General features: G+C 45.9%; 1 protein-coding gene across 1 annotated transcript; it reads left to right on the top strand.

Annotated features, from left to right (window-relative positions):
- The first annotated feature begins 966 nt into the window (after window positions 1-966).
- On the top strand, window positions 967-20,490 carry LOC135512633 (phospholipid phosphatase-related protein type 3-like). The gene is made up of 8 exons (XM_064934857.1): window positions 967-1,319; window positions 6,161-6,267; window positions 6,633-6,818; window positions 7,205-7,334; window positions 7,618-7,813; window positions 8,671-8,728; window positions 16,130-16,303; window positions 17,464-20,490. The coding sequence occupies exons 2-8, from the start codon at window positions 6,184-6,186 to the stop codon at window positions 18,883-18,885; spliced, it is 2,250 nt and encodes a 749-aa protein (XP_064790929.1). The 5' UTR covers window positions 967-1,319; window positions 6,161-6,183; the 3' UTR covers window positions 18,886-20,490.
- The last annotated feature ends 237 nt before the right edge of the window (window positions 20,491-20,727 follow it).

Here is a 20,727-nt window from a genome sequence, read left to right as displayed (position 1 = left end):
AAACAACCGCCGCCATTCCCCACTCACTGTTGCACATTTCCCTGTCTGCATTGAGCGTGGGTGTCAGTGCAGATATGAGGCTTTTCACACTGGCAGGCAGAGTGGAGCGACGCATTGGCTCACACCACCCGCCGTGACATTTTGGATCAATTTCCGGGTCCTGCTCACACAGTTGCTTTACAATGTGGTGCCATTGCTGCTCGGTGGAAATACTTGCTCGTGTAGCACTGCGTTATGCTGAGTTTCCGGACATGTATATTATTAGTCATTTATGCCCGTGAGACTCCATCGGCTCCCTCCTGTTGTAACGCTAAGATTACCAGGGTCAAACGTGCACAGAAATGATGTTCTTAAAGATAGATAGGTGTGCTCAAAGGGTATAGCCTACTGATCCATTTTATAATAGCTGTAGCCTATGATAAGGACTATAGGGAATGTGTTGCAGGCACAGGCAGTGTCTAGGCTGCATGCTGGTATATCATATTGTCCCCAAATAAAATCCCGCAAAACATAGGCAAGAGGTGTGGGGCTAAGGCAAGCACCGCCGACTCTCCCGTGGACAATGCTGTGTGGCATGCATGTGGTGCAGATTAGGAGGATCGTTTTTCGTTGAAAGGCAGTGAGTGCGTGTCTGCTGCAATTACCTGATTGGTGGGAGAATCTCTAAAAATGGACGTGCTGAACAGATGCATGTTCGTGGTCCCAAACAAAGACTCCTTGAAGTTATTCTGGTGTAAAACTACAGCGCGGAGCAATCAAAAGAACATGAGGGAGAGAGACTATGCATGAGGGCAGACTGACACCATGTGTCCCTAAAATGATGGTGGGGGAAGAAGCCGTCTTTCTCTCACATTGGCTGTAACACACACACACACGAACTACACAAAAGGCTACGCACTTCACAAAAGGCTACACACTCACACCCCTCCCCGCTTCTTCTGCTCTCATATTCTTTTTGCAGTAGCCTATGATGCATCATTGACAGCCCCCCGTTCCCCATTGACGGAATACTAGGGCTGTAAATAGACAGGTTATCAATTATTATCTGTCATCTATCTAGCCAAGGTCAGGAGCGAGACCACAGTATCCGAGGCAACCTTTTGAACCAGGAGCGGTGCAAGGCATTTCTCGCTGAATCGCCGGTGTTGCCCAAGTCAAAAGCCCCCTGAGGCCGGGGGAGTCGTGCATTTTCACTCCACCAGAGCTGCACCCACTACACGCTTTCTTCGGGATCGCTCCGTGTGAAACGCGAGCAGAAAAAAAGAAAGTGAAATGGAACTGAGTGTCTGTGAGAAACGTTGACAGTATTTCCACTTGCGGTGCGTAAAGGGGGGACAGCGGCAGTAGTAGCCTAGTCTTAACCATCACATCTATTCCTCGTGCTATATCTAATCAATTAACTTTAGCTGAATTTATTATTTGTATTTAGGCTACGTAGAACCTAGGTGAGTTTTGGTGTTTATTATTCTCTTACAAGGATTGTATGCTTTAAATGTGTGTGTGTTTTTTTTTTTTCAACTTGATGTCTGATATGCATAGACTAGGCTAATAGATCGAATTCATTATAGCTCTTTCACTGTGTGCATGTAAAGCAACCATCATAAAATATCATGATATTTTCAGCCATGTGCTATATAGTCATATAGGTAGCCTGCCCTAGTGATTCATATAAAATGTGATTCCCATATGGATTTGAGGTATAGGCTATTGCCTCACTCACCAGACAGCACGGTTTTTGTCGTTGTGCCCATGTAACCGCCGTTAATTGTTGGTGTCCTAACGCTTAGCATACATTAAAAGATACAAATCAATGCAGCGGTTTTTATCTCTGGATTTCTGTCAATTGATAAGCACCGCACGTTGTATGGCGGCTCTACACCTAGGAGCTAATGCTTGGAATTTGTTTTATTGTTGCACCAACTATGCTCATGTCTGCCTGTGTGTGTGTGTGTGTCTGTCTGTCTGTATCTACCTACTTACAGTACATACCTACCATAGTTGTATAGCTAAGTTAATTAAGTTGCATTACTGTAGAAGCGCTATTTGTTTGTTTTGGAATTGAATCCTCTTTATCAGTCTGATCCTGCCTTAGTTATACACTGCCACTCTTATCCCTGCAATCAATAATAAGTTGTTAGGAGGTCCTGGGGATGTCACCAAATGGTCGCCTAAAGTCGTCAGGTCTTTTGTCATGGTCCCCTGGTTTTTTGTCTAGTTCCCAGTTTGTCCCGGGACGGTTTTTTAGGACATTCTTGTGACATTGTGTCATGGTCCCCTGGAGGTTTAATCTAGTTCCTGGTTTGTCCCGAGGACGTTCTTTGGACGTTGTTTCATAGTCTCCTGGAGGTTTTGTCTTGTTCCCGGTTTGTCCCGAGGATGTTCTTGGGACGTTGTGTCATAGTATCCTGGAGGTTTTGTCTTGTCCCGGGGCGTCCCGAGGACATTGTGTCTTGGTCCTCTGGAGGTTTTTGTCTAGTTACCGGGTTCGTCCTGGGGACGTCACCTGATGGTCTCATAAACAGCAGCATTGTGTATTTTTATTCATACAGTTTTAAGATTTAACATGTCTTCAGCTGGGATTTGAACTCAAAATCTCTTGGTTCATAGCATTCCGATAATCCTGCTTCTCCACCATGTCTGTATCAGTGACTGATTTAGACAAAACCTCCAGGGGACCATGACACAATGTCCCAAGAACATCCTGAAAACGTGTTCGGGGAAATCCTCGAGACAAACTGGAAACTAGAAAAAAATCCCCCTTGGGACGATCACGCAACGTCCTGAAGACTAGTAAAATGAACATCCTGAGAACGTCTTAAAAAGGTCCTGACATGGTCCTCAGTGACGTCCTGGGAGCTTACAGGGAACTAGACAAAGGTCCCCCAGAGAATATTCCCTTGGGGCCATCACATGATGTCCTAAGGAATAGTAAAATTAACGTCCTGAGAACATCCTAAAATGATCCTGACATGGTCCTCAATGATGTCCTAGGAACTTAAAGGGAACTAGACAAAGGTCCCAAGGAGAACGTTCCCTTGGGATCGTCATGCCATGTTCTTAGAATGTTCTCAGAACGTCAGAGGGATAACGTTGCACCGAAACCCTTAAGGGACCTGATGGAAACGTGGTTGAATGTCCTCAGAATGTCTCTGGTTTGTTGGGATTAAAATTGGTGAGTTACAGGGTACCTCAACCAACTGTTATGTTGTAGGTGGGTGGAACTGTCTCCAAAACATATTTTCTTGCAATACATAAACATCGAACATCATTCAAATGTTTTCCTGCTTGCTTTTAAGATGTTGGAACCCCTGATTTCGAACTCCTCCTAAAGGAGTCTCCAACTTTGTATAGAATAGTGTTGTTTTGCTCTGGAGCAAGGACAGCAATGCCCACAACACTCCACACAAAGAATGTGAAGGAATTGTGTAAAACAAAAAATCTTGCTTTTTGTCTTAGACTGAGGGACCATTTTGACTCCCACTTGAGAGCAACAATAGCCCCAGGGAGGACAGCTGTGATCTGCCATTTTCTAATCCGTCTTGTTTAATTGAAAGACTCCCCATTCAAACCCTCTCGCTGGCTGTCAAGCAGGTTTTCTGACCACAGACATACACAGACCTCAGTTTGTTTGAGGCACTGTCTACACCCCCTTCCTCTCCTCTCCTCTCCACGCACGCAGTCACACACACACACACACACACACACACACACACACACACACACACACACACACACACACACACACACACACACACACACACACACACACACACACACACACACCTCTCACTCTCTCCCTCTTTTAAGTCAAATCTGGCTCCTCTAAATAAACATGTCTTTTCCCCAATGAAAGACGAGCACACTGTTGGCATTTTACCTCCCTCACTCTAGGGTTGTCTTGTCAAGTATCTTGGCACTTGTATTTTCCCTACACAAACAGCAAGCATCTATATGCTCAGGGAAGCACTTTCTTTTTGAGGGATTACGTAACACATTTATGCACCACACATAACAGCTGCATTACTGCTACACTATGTCAATTGCAAGTTGGTATCACCGCATACACTATTTCAACCTGTAGATGTTGATGTAAGCTGACATAAGCAGTTGTAAATGTTTGTACAGTGCATGGTGTTATAAATCAGTCATCAATATATATATCGAGAGAGAGAGACTTATTTATTTTGTCTTTTGTTTTCCTCCATATTGTACATATTCTGATTCCTAAATATCAAATTCCGTCAGACCTCAACAGGGGTCTAATGTCAAGATGAGATGCACCTATATATATCATGTGTATCAATCTACACAACAGATGGTTTGGGACATGGACTTATCCCCACATTGCACTGCTGTTGAGGTATGAAAACCTCCGACACATTTCGATATTGGTGCCAATTATCACTGTATTAGAATGTATGCCACATTTTTTTGTGAACATTCTCTTAGCAAAACAAAATAAGAAAATGAGAACCTCACTGTCACATTTTTGCTATTCTTCAGTACCTACATTAAAACGGCTAGCAATACCTTTCCAGAAACGTCTAGAACCTGATCTCATCGCCTGCTGGTTAGAATAATTAGCTGCTAGCAGAGAAGGCTAACAGTTAGTACCACTGTACACATGGAGAGAGTCTGTTCCAGGCTTGGCTTCTCACCCGTATGCTCGGAATGCTAGCGAGACTGGCTGTGTGCGTGGTTGGCCAAAGTCAGCACTAGTTAGTTACTTTGGCATCATCCTCTCCGTAGGTAGGTGTGGGTTTTCAGCACTAGTTAGTTACTTTGGCATCATCCTCTCCGTAGGTAGGTGTGGGTTTTCAGCACTAGTTAGTTACTTTGGCATCATCCTCTCCGTAGGTAGGTGTGGGTTTTCAGCACTAGTTAGTTACTTTGGCATCATCCTCTCCGTAGGTAGGTGTGGGTTTTCAGCACTAGTTAGTTACTTTGGCATCATCCTCTCCGTAGGTAGGTGTGGGTTTTCAGCACTAGTTAGTTACTTTGGCATCATCCTCTCCGTAGGTAGGTGTGGGTTTTCAGCACTAGTTAGTTACTTTGGCATCATCCTCTCCGTAGGTAGGTGTGGGTTTTCAGCACTAGTTAGTTACTTTGGCATCATCCTCTCCGTAGGTAGGTGTGGGTTTTCAGCACCAGTTAGTTACTTTGGCATCATCCTCTCCGTAGGTAGGTGTGGGTTTTCAGCACTAGTTAGTTACTTTGGCATCATCCTCTCCGTAGGTAGGTGTGGGTTTTCAGCACCAGTTAGTTACTTTGGCATCATCCTCTCCGTAGGTAGGTGTGGGTTTTCAGCACTAGTTGGCCTCCTGAGTAGCGCAGCGGTCTAAGGCATTGCATCGCAGTGCAAGAGGTGTCACTATAGTGCCTGGTTCGAATCCAGGCTGTATCACATCCGGCCGTGATTGGGAGTCCCATAGGGCGGCACACAATTGGCCCAGCGTCGTCCGGGTTTGGCCAGAGTAGGCCATCATTGTAAATAAAAATGTGTTCATAACTGACTTGCCTAGTTAAATAAAGGTTTTTAAAAAATTATTTAAAAAAAAACAATTCTGTGCCAGAATAGGCCTATCAAGGTTTTGTATGTGTGGGCTATAATAATGAAGGAACCACTTTCAATGTGTGTCCACTCACTGGCATATTTGGCTTACACAAATTGGCCTACCATGCCTGTAAACCATATGCTAAAGCAATGGAATCAGGAAAAGAGATTAGTGTCTAGGTTCGGGTGCAGTTCGGGTCCTCGAAGGCCGCTGGTTGTCCTGCTGGTTTTTGGCTTTTAACCTGTGACTGATTTCTACCTGGAACAAGGTGTGTGCTCTCTCCAGGAAACCAGTAACATTCATTTATCAATTAAATGCCAAAGAGAAACAAAAAACAGCAATACTGCAGAACATATGAGGGCCTGAGTTGTGCTCCCCAGGAGTTTTAAAATGTCATTCCTTATCATGGACAGCTATGTGTTTTACCATTGAATCTGACTACATGGCATTCAGAGCTCTTATCAATTTTAATGGAATAAATGCATTAATTATTTAAATTGAATCCATTTTAATATAGTCTATTAAAATAGCTAAGAAACGACCCTGAGCTCATTCAGTACTATCATTTTTTGTTGTTGTTAAACTTCAACTATGTGTTCTTTCAGGTTTGTCCACATCAGACGCCACAATGATGAATCCAAGAGACCCCAAGCCCAAGAAGAAACCGCCGAAAGACAGCTTGACTCTGTTGCCATGCTTCTATTTTGTAGAGGTGGGTAGAAAGATCAGCGTTATGATACAAAAGAAAAGGGGAACTTTGACATGTAACAACATGTTATCATGATAATCTTTGGTTGTGTCTGATTGATTGACTGAACGAATGAACGAGCAGACAATACGCTGAAGCTGAGGGTGAACTGCTTTCCTATCTTTTCCGGTCACATGTCATTATTCTAAACGATCTGAACCTCATCTATTCAAGTATCTAGTTAGTCTATTTAGGGGAACTCTTCTGGTTCAAGACGCGAAACCTTTATATAGTTATCTTTAAGGTCAGAGTTAGTGGTAGTAAGTATAGTGACAAGTCTGACAGCAACCTTTCAGCTACACTTGCACTTCCTGTTTCCTGTTTCCCAGCTGCCCATTGTGGCTTCTTCTATGGTGTCGCTCTACTTCCTGGAGCTAACGGACCTGCTCCAGCCTGCCCAGGTAGGCTTTCGTTGCCATGACCGCATGCTGAGCATGCCCTACGTTGACGGTGGAGATGAGCTCATCCCTCTACTCATGCTGCTCAGCCTGGCCTTCGCTGGCCCGGCCGCTTCGGTGAGTACACCCCTCTGAACACACTTGCGCTCGTGCAGGCACACACACACACACACACACACACAAACACGATGCTGCTCTGCCTGCATAAGTACCCATCTAAACACTCCCACACATGGCCTATGTGAAACACTCTATGTATAATTAAGCCATTATACACTCAAACTATATGAACTCATGGTAAAAACATTCAGACAATGTATAGTTGTCAAATATATAGGCTTACATTCAAATCAAACCATATAACATGGGACCAAGTTCACACATACCACATACAACAATCTAATACTCATATAGCCCAGTCTCTGTTCAACACAATGAGCAAGTCCAAATGTATCGATTAGTGCTGCCGTATCTCTGATTGTGTGATCTTGTTGTCTGGTCAGATCATGATGGGGGAGGGCCTGGTCTACTTCATGCAGTCACGCCTTAAGATCCGCCCCGGGGTGGAGGGCAGCATCAACGCCGGCGGGTGCAACTTCAACTCCTTCCTTCGGCGAACGGTGCGCTTCGTAGGTATGGTTCCACACTGTGGAGGAACGTCGCTTGTTCAGGGATGTCTCCAGTGTGGCAATGACTCCCTCTCGCTCATTCTTTCTTGTTTTCACTACTCTCTCTTTCAACTCCCGTCACTCCTCCGCTCCCTCCTCTTTCTCTCAATCTTCCCGTATTTCTCTTCACATCACCACACACCCCTCTCTCTGTATTTCCGCTCTCCCTCTTCCTCCCTCTCTTTTACTCTCATTCACCGTCCTCTCTTTTCACTCCCCTTTTTCTCTCTCGCCCTCTGTCTCTCCAGGTGTCCACGTGTTTGGGTTGTGTGCCACGGCTCTAATGACTGATGTGATTCAGTTGGCCACAGGTTATCACACTCCCTTCTTCTTGACTGTGTGCAAGCCCAACTACACACAGCCAGGGGTGGCCTGTGATAAAAACCCCTACATCACCAAGGACATCTGCTCCGGTCACGACCAGCACGCCATCGTCTCTGCCAGGTAGATACATGACATGACATAACATAACCACCTGACCCAGGAAGGATTAAGGTTCTGTTACAGTATTCATACTAGAATACCAGTTTGAATTAAGCAATTGTTTTTGGCATTCATTGTTAGTAGTATGCTCGTCTGGATAAGGGAACATAGCTTTTGTGTGTCCTCGTCTCTGTGTATCACTCATGCCGGAAGTCCCGATCAAAAAGACAGAGTGGTTCAAAGGCTCTCACTGAGGCAATATAAACACTGTAAAGGGGGAAAAATGCATTGGGAAAAATGAATGATAGATATGAATTTAATGGGTTTTCAAGGAAATTATGTACTATGTATTGGAATGCAGCCTTGGACAGAACATTGTATATCCTCTGGCAGAGGATGAGTCTCAATACGCATGAAAAGCCTACTTTTCTTGTTTTCTTCCTCTCTGGACCACTGATCTGAACCAACTGGCTAGGTGAAATCCAAGACAAGTTTTCTGTTACTCCATTTTGCTTCCAGATAATCCATCTCACCCAATCTTAGATATACTAAGTGATCAGGAATTGGTGTTAGTAAGGAAGCCATTTTGGGGTGTTTCAACACAGATTCACAGATCAGTCATAGACAGATAAACAAGGATGTTTCGACACGGTACACTTAGACAGATACCGCACACCTTGACAACATCACCACAACAACAATAACACGCATTGTAGCAATGTGTAGGTGTGATCTTTATTTCACACTAGCACTGTTCTCTCCCCTTTCACATTGTGATCAAAGCTAGGGGACATATGGTGTCTGTCTGTCTGTCTGTCTGTCTGTCTGCTGCTCTTGCATTTCATCTCACCACAAACACATTTTCTCTTTCTCGTCAGGAAAACCTTTCCCTCACAGCACGCAACCCTGTCTGCCTTTGCTGCTGTGTACATATCAGTAAGTACACCTCCTGCCACAAATGCACTGTATGAAGTGTCACTGGATACATTTCCATCCATTGGCAACATATTTTCAAGCCAGTAATCAAACTCTGCACAAAAACAATGCATTTTCCCACCAGATATGGGTTTCCATCAAATTGACTTGTTGCGGATAAAAGGATGTCCATGATGATGTTGTGCACATGAACATTGATTTTGCAGTTAAGTTCCCATGTATCGAATTTTAAAAAACAACAACAACCTAAGTGGGTTTCCAGCGCATTTTCAAATGTACTGATGGTTTTGTCACAGAAATGTTTTGCGCTATATAGCGAGTGTGCCCACTCTGGTCTTGGCACTTGCACTCAAGCCAACAGCTCACAGATACAGTGTGGGCACTCTGAGTAGGTTACCGACAGTACATGATGACATTATTATGGACAAAAGAGCAAGATCATTTGTATTTGTCAAACGGCAGCCAAGCTTCTATCATCATGTCACCAGAATAAGACCCTCGTTATTTATTGGAAAGGAGCATCAAGATCACCACCCTGTGAAGTTCATCATCATTTAAAAAAAATCTGTAGCCTAATAAACTGCATTCTTTCCCGAGTTGTAGTGGGAGGACCACAGAACATATCATCGCGTGACTCCAAGTCTACTTTGATATGATGGTTATTACGTACACTCAGTAGCAAGTTGATTAGGCACACCCAACTATTTTTTAATTCATTTTTTAAATTTCACCTTTATTTAACCAGGTAAGCTTGTTGAGAACAAGTTCTCATTTACAACTGCGACCTGGCCAAGATAAAGCAAAGCAGTGCGACAGAAACAACAACACAGAGTTATACATGGAATAAACAAGCGTACAGTCAATAACACAATAGAGAAAAAATTAATTCTATATACAGTGTGTGCAAACGGCAAGGAGGTAAGGCAATAAATAGGCCATAGTAGCAAAGTAATTACAATTTAGCAGATTAACACTGGAGTGATAGATGAGCAGATGATGGTGTGTAAGTAGTGATACTGGTGAGCAAAAGAGCAGCAAGGTAAATAAAAAACAATATGGGGATGAGGTAGATTGGGTGGACTATTTACAAATGGACTATGTACAGCTGCAGCAATCGGTTAGCTGCTCAGATAGCTGATGTTTAAAGTTAGTGGGGGAAATGTAAGTCTCCAGCTTCAGCGATTTTTGCAATTTGTTCCAGTCACTGGCAGTAGAGAACTGGAAGGAAAGGCGGCCAAAGGAGGTGTTGGCTTTGGGGATGACCAGTGAGATATACCTGCTGGAGCGTGGGCTACGGGTGGGTGTTGTTATCATGACCAGTAAGCTGAGATAAGCCAGTGGGTCTGGCGACAAATATGTAACGAGGGCCAGCCGACTAGAACATACAGGTCGCAGTGGTGGGTGGTATAAGGCGCTTTGGTAACAAAACGGATGACACTGTGATAGACTACATCCAATTTGCTGAGTAGAGTATTGGAAGCTATTTTGTAGATGACATCGCCAAGGATCGGTAGGATAGTCAGTTTTACTAGGGTAAGTTTGGCGGCTTGAGTGAAGGAGGCTTTGTTGCGGAAAGCCGATTCTAGATTTGATTTTGGATTGGAGATGTTTAATATGAGTCTGGAAGGAGAGTTTACTGTCTAGCCAGACACCTAGGTATTTGTAGTTGTCCACATATTCTAGGTCCGAACCGTCCAGAGTAGTGATGCTAGTCGGGCGGGCGGGTGCGGGCAGCGAACGGTTGAAAAGCATGCATTTGGTTTTGCTAGCGTTTAAGAGCAGTTGGAGGCCACAGAAGGAGTGTTGTATGGCATTGAAGCTTGTTTGGAGGTTAGTTAACACAGTGTCCAAAGAAGGGCCAGATGTATACAGAACGGTGTCGTCTGGGTAGAGGTGGATCAGGGAATCACCAGCTGCAAGAGCGACATTGTTGATATATACAGAGAAAAAGTCGGCCTGAGAATTGAACCCTGTGGTACCCCCATAGAGACTGCCAGAGGTCCGGACAACAGGCCCTTCGATTTTACACACTGACCTCTGTCTACGAAGTAGTTGGTGAACCAGGCGAGGTAGTCATTTGTGAAACCAAGGCTATTGAGTCTGCCGATAAGAATGCGGTGATTGACAGAGTTGAAAGCCTTGGCCAGGTTGATAACGACGGCTGCACAGTACTGTCTTTTATCGATGGCGTTTATGATATCGTTTAGTACATTGAGCATGGCTGAAGTGCACCCGTGACAGCTCGGAAACCGGATTGCACAGCGGAGAAGGTACGGTGGGATTCAAAATGGTCAGTGATCTGTTTATGAACTTGGCTTTCAAAGACTTTAGAAAGGCAGGGCAGGATGGATATTGGATCTGTAACAGTTAGGGTCTAGAGTGTCACCCCCTTTGAAGAGGGGGATGAAAGCGTCAGCTCTCCAATCTTTAGGGATCTCGGACAAAACGAAAGAGAGGTTAAACAGACTGGGAATAGAGGTTGCAACAATGGTGGTGGATCATTTTTAGAAAGAGAGGTTCCAGATTGTCTAGCCCAGCTGATTTGTACGGGTCCATGTTTTGCAGCTCTTTCAGAACATCTGTGATCTGGATTTGGGTGAAGGAGAAGCTGGGGAGGCTCGGGCAAGTAGCTGCGAGGGGTGCGGAGCTGTTGGCTGGGGTTGGGGTAGCCAGGAGGAAAGCATGGCCATCCGTAGAGAAATGCTTATTGAGATTTTAGATTATCGTGGATTTATCGGTGGTGACCGTGTCGCCTAGCCTCAGTTCAGTGGGCAGCTGGGAGGAGGTGCTCTTGTTCTCCATGGACTTTACAGTGTCCCAAACTATTTTGGAGTTTTGGAGCTACAGGATGCAAATTTCTGTTTGAGAAAGCTATCCTTTGCTTTCCAGACTGACTGTGTGTATTGGTTCCTGACTTCCCTGAACAGTTGCATATCGTGGGGACTTCGATGCTATTGCAGTCCGCAACAGGATGTTTTTGTGCTAGTCAAGGTCAGTTAGGTCTGGAGTGAACCAAGGGCTATATCTGTTCTTAGTTCTACATTTGTTGAAAGGGGCATGCTTATTTAAGATGGTGAGGAAATTACTTTTAAAGAACGACCAGGCATCCTTGACTGACGGGATGAGGTCAATATCCTTCCAGGATACCTGGGCCAGGTTGATTAGAAAGGCCTGCTCGCGGAAGTGTTTTAGGGAGCGTTTGACGGTGATGAGGGGTGGTCGTTTGACCGCGGACCCGTAGCGGATGCAGGCAATGAGGCAGTGATCGCTGAGATCCTGATTGAAAACAGCTGAGGTTTATTTGGAGGGCAAGTTGGTCAGGATATTATCTATGAGGGTGCCCATATTTACGGATTTAGGGTTGTACCTGGTGGGTTCCTTGATAATTTGTGTGAGATTGAGGGCATCTAGTTTAGATTGTAGGACTGCTGGGGTGTTAAGCATATCCCAGTTTAGGCCATCTAACATAACAAACTCTGAAGATAGATGGGGGGCAATGGTGTCCAGGGCACAGCTGGGAGTGGAGGGGGGGGGGGGTCTATAACAGGCGGCAACTTTGAGAGACTTACTTCTGGAGAGATTCATTTTTTTAATGAGAAGCTCAAACTGTTTGGGCATAGACCTGGAAAGTATGACAGAACTTTGCAAGCTATCTCTGCAGTAGATTGCAACTCCTCCCCCTTTGGCAGTTCTATCTTGATGAAAAATGTTGTAGTTGGGTATGGAAATCTCAGAATTTTTGGTAGCCTTCCTAAGCCAGGATCCAGACAATGCAAGGACATCAGGGTTCGCGGAGTGTGCTAAAGCGGTGAGTTAAACAAACTTAGGGAGGAGGCTTCTGATGTTAACATGCATGACACCAAGGCTTTTTCGATTACAGAAGTGAACAAATTAGAGTGCCTGGGGACACGCAGGGCCTGGGTTAGCCTCCACATCACCTGAGGAACAGAGGAGGAGTAGGATGAGGGTACGGTTAAAGGCTAGCAAAACTGGTCGTCTAGTGCGTTGGGGACAGAGAATAATAGGAGCAGATTTCTGTGAGTGAGGCATAAAGCAATCGCAGGTGTTGATTGGGAGAGTTAGCTAAGTCAACAACGGGTAAGACAACAACAGCTAATCAGCTAAGACAACAACAACAGGTAAAATGGCGATGAATAGGCAGAGAAGGTTGGTTAACTACACACAGGGCCTGAGTTTCGTGCCTAGGGCCGACAGATAAATAAAGGTAAACATAGTGGAGTACCCAGATTAATGAACAGTCCAGCAGGCATCAGCTATGTAGCCAAGTGATCATAGGGTCCAGTGTACAGCAATAGATGAAACAGGGAAGCCGCTAGGTAGTTGTTACTACACTAGCATGCGGGAGACACGGCGTTTAAAGTTAGCAGGCCGGGGTAAGTAGAAGCGTCGTCCGGCAAAGGTTGGTTGAAGGCACAGCTGATGGAATTGCATCTGCGGACCAGTCGTGGTGGTACGGCAGGGTGCCGTGTCGACGAAGGGACCGGCCAGATGGCGAAAGAGGTATTGTAGTTGTGGTAATTTTGTTTGCTCTGGGCTCAGGGCTAGCTTTGTGGCTGGGTCACTCAGTGGCAACTAGCTAGCTGTGATGATCAATGGTCCAGGGTTTACGGCAGGAATCTGGCATTTTAGTGGAGAAAAACAGTCCGAGACTGGCAGGTATTATCCAGGCTAAAAAAAAACGGCTGGTGCTTGAGCAGAGGGTAAAGGCCGCTGGCAGTGGCTAACGATGACTAAATAGCTAGTAACTTGGCTAATTGGCTGGCTACCTTCTGATGAAATTTTTGGCTATAGGGTCTAAAAAAAATAGCGGATTTGTGTCACATTGAGTAAGGCGGGTTACCGGAAGGTATATTTAATTAAAAAATCGAGAACGCGATTGAAAATAAATTGGAATATATACAAAAAGGACGAAAAATACAAAAAGTAAATGAGAGTACAACAAACCACGTCTGCACTGCTACGCCATCTTCGATATACAGAAGGTAGCAGGTCAGACCCCCTTTGCCTCCAGAACAGCCTGAATTCTTCAGGACATGGGAACATTACTCAATTGGAATCAAGGAACCTAACATGTGCCAGGAAAAACATTCCTTACATCATTACACAACCCGGCACTAGCCTGTACTGATGACTGGATTTGCTTACGCCAAATCCTGACTCTGCCATCAGCATGACGCAACAGGAACTGGGATTCATCAGACCACTCCTCAATTGTCCAGTGTTGATGATCACGTGCTCACTGGAGCCGCTTCTTCTTGTTTTTAAGTGATAGGAGTGGAACCTGGTGTGGTTGTCTGCTGCCATAGCCGATCCATGACAAGGACTGACAAAATGTCCGTTCCCTAGATGCAGTTTATTGCCTCTTTTCAGCGAGCTGTTTTTGCCCAAAGGACTGCCACTGACTGGATGTTTATTGTTTGTCGCACCATTCTCCGTAAACCCTAAATACTGCCCTGTGTGAAAAGCCCAGGATTCCAGCCTTTTCTCAGATACTGGAACCGGCGCCCATGGCACCGACAATCATACCACACTCAAAGACACTCGTTTTGCCCATTTAACATTCAATCGAACAGCAACTGAATGCCTCAATGCCTGTGTACCTGCTTTACATAGCAAGCCACTGCCACACCCCACTGTCTGTAGGGGTGTACCTAATAAACTGTCCCCTGAGTATACAAAACATTAAGAACACCTGCTCTTTCCATGACATAGACGGACCGGGTGAATCCAGGTGAAAGCTATTTTCTTTTTTTTTTCTTTTTTGAATTTTACCCCTTTTTCTCCCCAATTTCATGGTATCCAATTGTTTGTAGTAGCTACTATCTTGTCTCATCGCTACAACTCCCGTATGGGCTCGGGAGAGACGAAGGTTGAAAGTCACGCGTCATCCGATACACAACCCAACCAAGCCGCACTGCTTCTTAACACAGTGCTCATCCAACCCGGAAGCCAGCCGCACCAATGTGTCGGAGGAAACACAGTGCACCTGGCAACCTTGGTTAGCGCGCACTGTGCCCGGCCCGCCACAGGAGTCGCTGGTGCGCGATGAGACAAGGACATCCCTACCGGCCAAGCCCTCCCTAACCCGGACGATGCTAGGCCAATTGTGCGTCGCCCCACGGACCTCCCGGTCACGGCCGTTTACGACAGAGCCTGGGCGCGAACCTAGAGTCACTGATGGCACAGCTGGCGCTGCAGTACAGCACCCTTAACCATTGCGCCACCCGGGAGGCGAAAGCTATTTTCAATCAGTGTAGATAAAGGGGAGGAGACAGGTTAAATAAGGATTTTTAAGCCTTGAAACAATTGAGACATGGATTGTGTATATGTGCCATTTAGAGGTGAATGGGCAAGACAAAAGATTGACGCGCTCACTGCAACGGTGCTGGGTTTTTCAAATCCAGCCAACTTGACACAACTTTGGGAAGCATTGGAGTCAACATGGGCCAGCATCCCTGTAGAAGGCTTCCAACGCCATAATACATTTTACAGACACAAAAAGATCCCACCTTGTCGAGCGTATTTGGTTTTTGTCGAAATTTTGGATAGTTTGGCCAACAAATTTGCTGTTTCCATCAGGCCTGTCGTGACATTTTTTATCCGACATGTACTTAACCTGGTTAGGGACCATATTACATGTTACAGTGGACACACCAATTAAAGAGGCAGCATTGACATTCATGTAAACAAAAGCATCCAGAGAGTTCATAGCACGGTTAGAGTGTATTTCTAGGGCCAGGTGAAATTTTATGTGGCAGTGTTTCTCATAGGCCCCTAAGACTCAAATGAAAAAGTGCCTGTCGCGTTAAGTCAATTTATAAACATGATTGGCTAGTTTTATTGATTAAACATGCCGAAAATGCTGTCGTGATAAGGAAGGATCCCCCCCAGATTTTGGCTTTTTTTTGTGTTATTCAGTGGCTGGCCAAGTACAATAGCAGATTGATTAGCCACAAATTAGGGAATTGTGTGCTAATATTGTTTGAGAATAAAGTGGAATTGTAACCAAAGTATTCACACCGGATTCTCAATGTACAAATCCCTTGCGCAAATCTGGCCCGACTATTTATTTTAAGTAAGAGCTTATTGTATTGTGCCATGCTGGCTTTTCCCCCATATATATATTTGATGGCTTAATTTGAAAATGTTTGCCTCAAACCGTTTAAAATATTATCATCAAGCTTAAAATATGTGGATTGAATTAAGGGAAAACATGTACAGGGCATTTTTGGTTAATAAATAGCTCATGAACTTAATGGTTTAGAACCCGTTTCTGAGCAGGAATAAAACGTATCATATACATAGAAGAATGGAATGTATTTGACTTTTTGTGTTATAATAATCTCACTGTGTATTTTCTCAATTTCTCTCTACTTGCAGATGTACTTCAACTCAACCATCTCAGACAGCACCAAGTTGCTGAAGCCAGTGTTGGTGTTTGCGTTTGCCATCGTGGCGGCGCTAACCGGCCTCACCCAGATCACCCAGTACCGCAGCCACCCCATTGACGTCTACGTGGGCTTCATCATAGGGGCCGGCATCGCTGCTTACCTGGTAAGACCTAACTTCCAATGACATCTATCTTGACTTGTGACATTCATTTGACAGTGATGATGCATATTAATCTTTATTTGTTTTCTATCTGCAGGAATGACAGGTGGTTAAAACATTTAGGAACATGACATTTAAGGATTCTGTCAAAGCGGATTTAAAAAGGGCTATTTGTGCGCGCATACATTTCTGAAAGGGACAGTACCATTCAAAAGTTTGGACACACCTACTCATTCAAGGGTTTTTCTTTATTTTTTACTATTTTCTACACTGTACAATAATAGTGAAGACATCAAAACTATGAAATACCTTATATGGAATCATGTAGTAACCAAAAAAATTGTTAGTCAAATATTTGATGTATATGCGAAGGGAGTGTACCGACTACTTCCTGTAGTAGCCATAACCATTCTGCAATTGGATTTCAGGCGAGCACTGGAGAGGAAAGTGTTATTCACTAGACAGTGATGTAGAATTACAGCTGATCAAACTGCACTGCACACCATCTCTCCCTCCCCCACTTAAACGGCTTACCTGCAGTTTAGTGCTAGGCTCTTTGATATCTCCAGATTGCTACTCTTATTGAAGTTTTTCACACTCCTCCCTCTCTCATTTGCTTTCCGCTTTCACACGACTATCTGTCCTCAGGGAGGGATGGAGTTCACTTTCATGCCCATCATTTCATTCTCTCTCTCTCTCTCTCTCTCTCATATATATATTTATATATATCTTCCTCTCTCTCCATTTTAGACACTCTTTCCATCCTTCGTCTGAATGGGGATTATTTGAACAGATTCTGGAATTGTCTTTCTATGACGTTCTGTCTGTCTATGGTGGGGCCTACTCTACATACCCATTTGTCTTATCATGCTCTCTCATTCGTATGTCATTTTTTCTCATAGCTCTTTTCTGTCTCATATCTCTTCCCTTCTCTCATTTCCTCTTGGTCCCTATGTTCTCTCACTCTTATCGGAGATAGTGAGCGGTGGTTAGAACTAGCTCGTCAGTTCTGTTTAAGTCGGCTTCCTCTGGAGTGTAAAGCGCAGGGCAATAAACCAGGCAGACGAATGATAGTGAATGATAATGACTTTCCACGGGACTATTATGCCGAGTAGCTGTGGAGGGATTTCAGGCGACCAAGGCCTTCTCTTCTTCTCTTCCAGGCTTTCCATGCCGTTGGCAACTTCAGGTCCTCCGACGACATCATCATCAAGACAGCTCCGCCCCCCCAGAAGGAGGACGCCCTGCGAGCGCTGACCCAACGGGGCCACGACTCGGTCTACAACAAAGGTGTCGCCTCAGCATCGGAGAGCGCCGACGAGATCGCCGCGCCGCCCTCCCTGGACCGGCTGGAGGGCATGGGGCGGCCGCTACAGCGCGAGAAAGCCTCTATCGGAAGCTTGAAAAGGGCCAGTGTGGACGTGGAGCTCCTGGCGCCCCGCAGCCCCATGGGCCAGCAGACCATGGTGACCTTCAGCAACACGCTGCCCAGATCTAGCATGAACGCTAACGGGGGCCTGGGCGTTAACGGGGGCCCAGAGGAGTCCATGATGCCTACTCAACCCGTACAAAGGAGGCTCAAGGCTGTGCAAGTGCCCATGGACCCCATGCGCTCACAGCAGTTGGTGACGGAGTGGAAGCAGAAGTCCATGGAGATGCGAGGTCTGAGCCTTAGGGATGAAGCCGAGCGAGATGCCAGTGAGGAGGGCTCCGAAGGTGGGGAGGAAGGGTCCGAGGACGGGGGGCCACAGGCCTCGCTCTATCCATCTATGGTGCAGTCCAACAGGGGAGTTTCTGCCGGTCCAATCCCCGTCAGTGTGGGGCCTCCAGGTAGTGCCAGGGTGGTGGCAACTCCTAGACCCCCCCACATCCCCGAGGCGGGTCCCCCGCCAGTGTCGCCCAAAAGCGCACTAACCCGCGCCAAGTGGCTGTCCATCACAGAGAAGAGCGGTGGTGGCGGGTCGATTCGCGGGGCACCCAACCAGCCGCGCATCATGCAGGTGATCGCCATGTCCAAGCAGCAGGGTCTCCTCCCTTCCTCCTCCTCAGGTGGCACGCCCAAGTCCTCCGAGACCACCTCCACCTCCTCCTGCACCTCCTCTACGGCCAGTGCCGATTCGCCCCACTACCGCCCGCCCTCAGAGGCCCAGCGTGATTCGGCCATCATCACCGTAGACGCCCATGCCCCCCACCACCCGGTGGTGCACGGTGGCCCGCCCCCCTGCTCGGGCAATGGGAACCCCTGGGAGTGGAGGGGCGCGTCCAACGGCAGCGACCCTCGAGACTCCTACGAGCTCAACGACCTGAACCGCGGCGACAGCGTTGGTGCTCGCGGCAGCACTGGCAGCTTCCGGCCACACCAGACCATCTCGCCATGCTCCTCCACCGGCGACGGAGACCCAGAGATGCTTCCCCCTCTGCCCCTCCCCCACGCGGAGGTCCCCCACGACGGGAGAAGCCGGGAGTCCACTTTACGACGCAAGACTGCGCTAGTCCTCCTGGAGAGGGACATTCAATTTCAAAACAAGAGTGAGCAGGAGAACTACTATAAAAAAATACAGGGTGGCCGGAGGTATAAGGATTAGTCACTAACTAACAGATAAGCCTTACAGTCAAACCACAAAACAGCACAAAACCTGGACTGACAAGCTGGGGTCTGCTATTACGCATCTCTCGGACTTTGTGTGTTATCAAAGGAGCTGTGCAAAACTGTTGTAGGCTACTATGATGTATGCTAGATGGAGGGAAACATCTCGAGTTGATGTGGGACCCTGAGGTATTTTCAGGAGCACATAGACATTTTTCAAAGGTTCAAATCAGAAGCACACCACCACGCAACACAAACCAAAAAAAAGGACAATGTATTAAAGCTCCGTCTACTGAGCCGAACCAGGCAGTTTTGTTACATTTCTTTATTGACTCCATCTTCCTTTCAATGTTTCCCCTGTTATGACCACTCGATGGGCTGATTGTCTAGTGTTGGAATGGCATCTACTGTATGTTGTGTTCTCTCCGGTGTTAGTGCTTGATTGCTAATGTGTAGATTCTGAGCATGTATGTCTGGGTGTTTTTGTGTGTTTGGGTCAGTGGGTCAGGTGCTTGTGTGTATGGGTGTGTGGGTATGTGTTGAAGAAGCAGTGTGCTTTAAAAAAATATATATGTTATTCTGCGGCAGAATGTTCGGAGGGCCCCTGATGGTGCCCATTCTCGCCAAAGTTCAGACCTTGATCTTAACTTCAAAATGAAGAACAACAACAAAATGTAACATGAACTTCCTTCTTTTAGTGGAGAATACCACGAGGACTGACAGGCTGTAAATCGTGCAAAGGAGTGCTTTTCAATTTCAACATTTCCATATGGATGTTACTTTTGAGACAGCGACGGGAGTACCCCTTGACTTAAAGCATTAACCGTGTGTATTTTTGGGCTGGACACGGTATAAGAGAAACTACAATAGGAAAAGTGACATCAGTCATTTGATCAAAGCAATAGAGGCAGTATGTGTAAAATAGAATGGGTTATTCTGAAGGTTTCTTTTTGCTGATCGTTGAAAGTGAACATGTATACAAATCAGCATACTCCTGCGGATGGACTACTGCATGTATGTGGCTGTCAGGTTGGAAATACTACTTTGTCAGTAAACAAGAACAACAAAAAAAGAAATTAAAAGTTGTCGTTAGTAACTGAACTGTGAGGTACCAGTGTGGCAAATGTTGCATATCTGAGACTTTATTGTCTACCAAAGCCCTTCAACTTACAATCAGAAGATGTGTCAATTCCTCACAACAGCTTTAGAATATGCTGTATTTTGGCTTCTTTCAAAGTGCGTTCTCGTGCTGTGCATGAAATTCCAGCCGTGTGCTTTTTTAAAAGGGAATTTACCCACTGTTAAGGAGATTGCATTCATGGTAAATGCTGCAGCTCAAACGTAAATTCGACACACGCCTAAACAAGTGCAATGCATTTGTTGTCAATGCATTTCGGGTTGAATCCTGGCCTTAGTGTGTTGACTATATCATTTCATTCAGCAAATTATGACCCAAACACACCCATTCCTTTTTTGTTTGTTTTTATTTTCTAGCCCTTTTCCTCCCCAATTTCGTAGTATCCAATTGGTAGTTACAGTCTTGTCTCATTGCTGCAACTCCCGTACGGACTCGGGAGAGGCGAAGGTCGAGAGCTGTGCTTCCTCCGAAACACGACCCAGCCAAGCAGCACTGCTTCTTGGCACAATACCCACTTAACCCAGAAGCCAGCCGCACCAATGTGTCGGAGGAAACACTGTACACCTGGCGACCGTGTCAACGTGCAATGCGCCCGGCCCGCCACAGGAGACGCTAGTGCGCGATGGGACAAGGACATGCCTGCCGGCCAAATCCTCCCCTAACCCGGCCGACATGGGCCAATTGTGCGCCGCCCCATGGGTC

This window comes from Oncorhynchus masou, chromosome 24, assembly GCF_036934945.1.
Source record: "Oncorhynchus masou masou isolate Uvic2021 chromosome 24, UVic_Omas_1.1, whole genome shotgun sequence".
Taxonomy (NCBI): Eukaryota; Metazoa; Chordata; class Actinopteri; order Salmoniformes; family Salmonidae; genus Oncorhynchus; species Oncorhynchus masou.
This window is presented reverse-complemented; position numbering and strand designations above follow the sequence as displayed.

Coding starts and splice junctions, on each gene's coding strand:
- LOC135512633 (XM_064934857.1), top strand. CDS start 6,184: ATGATGAATCCAAGAGACCCCAAGCCCAAGAAGAAACCGCCGAAAGAC. Junction 7,814..8,670: donor CACGCCATCGTCTCTGCCAG/GTAGATACATGA, acceptor CTTTCTCGTCAG/GAAAACCTTTCCCTCACAGC. Junction 16,304..17,463: donor CCGGCATCGCTGCTTACCTG/GTAAGACCTAAC, acceptor CTTCTCTTCCAG/GCTTTCCATGCCGTTGGCAA.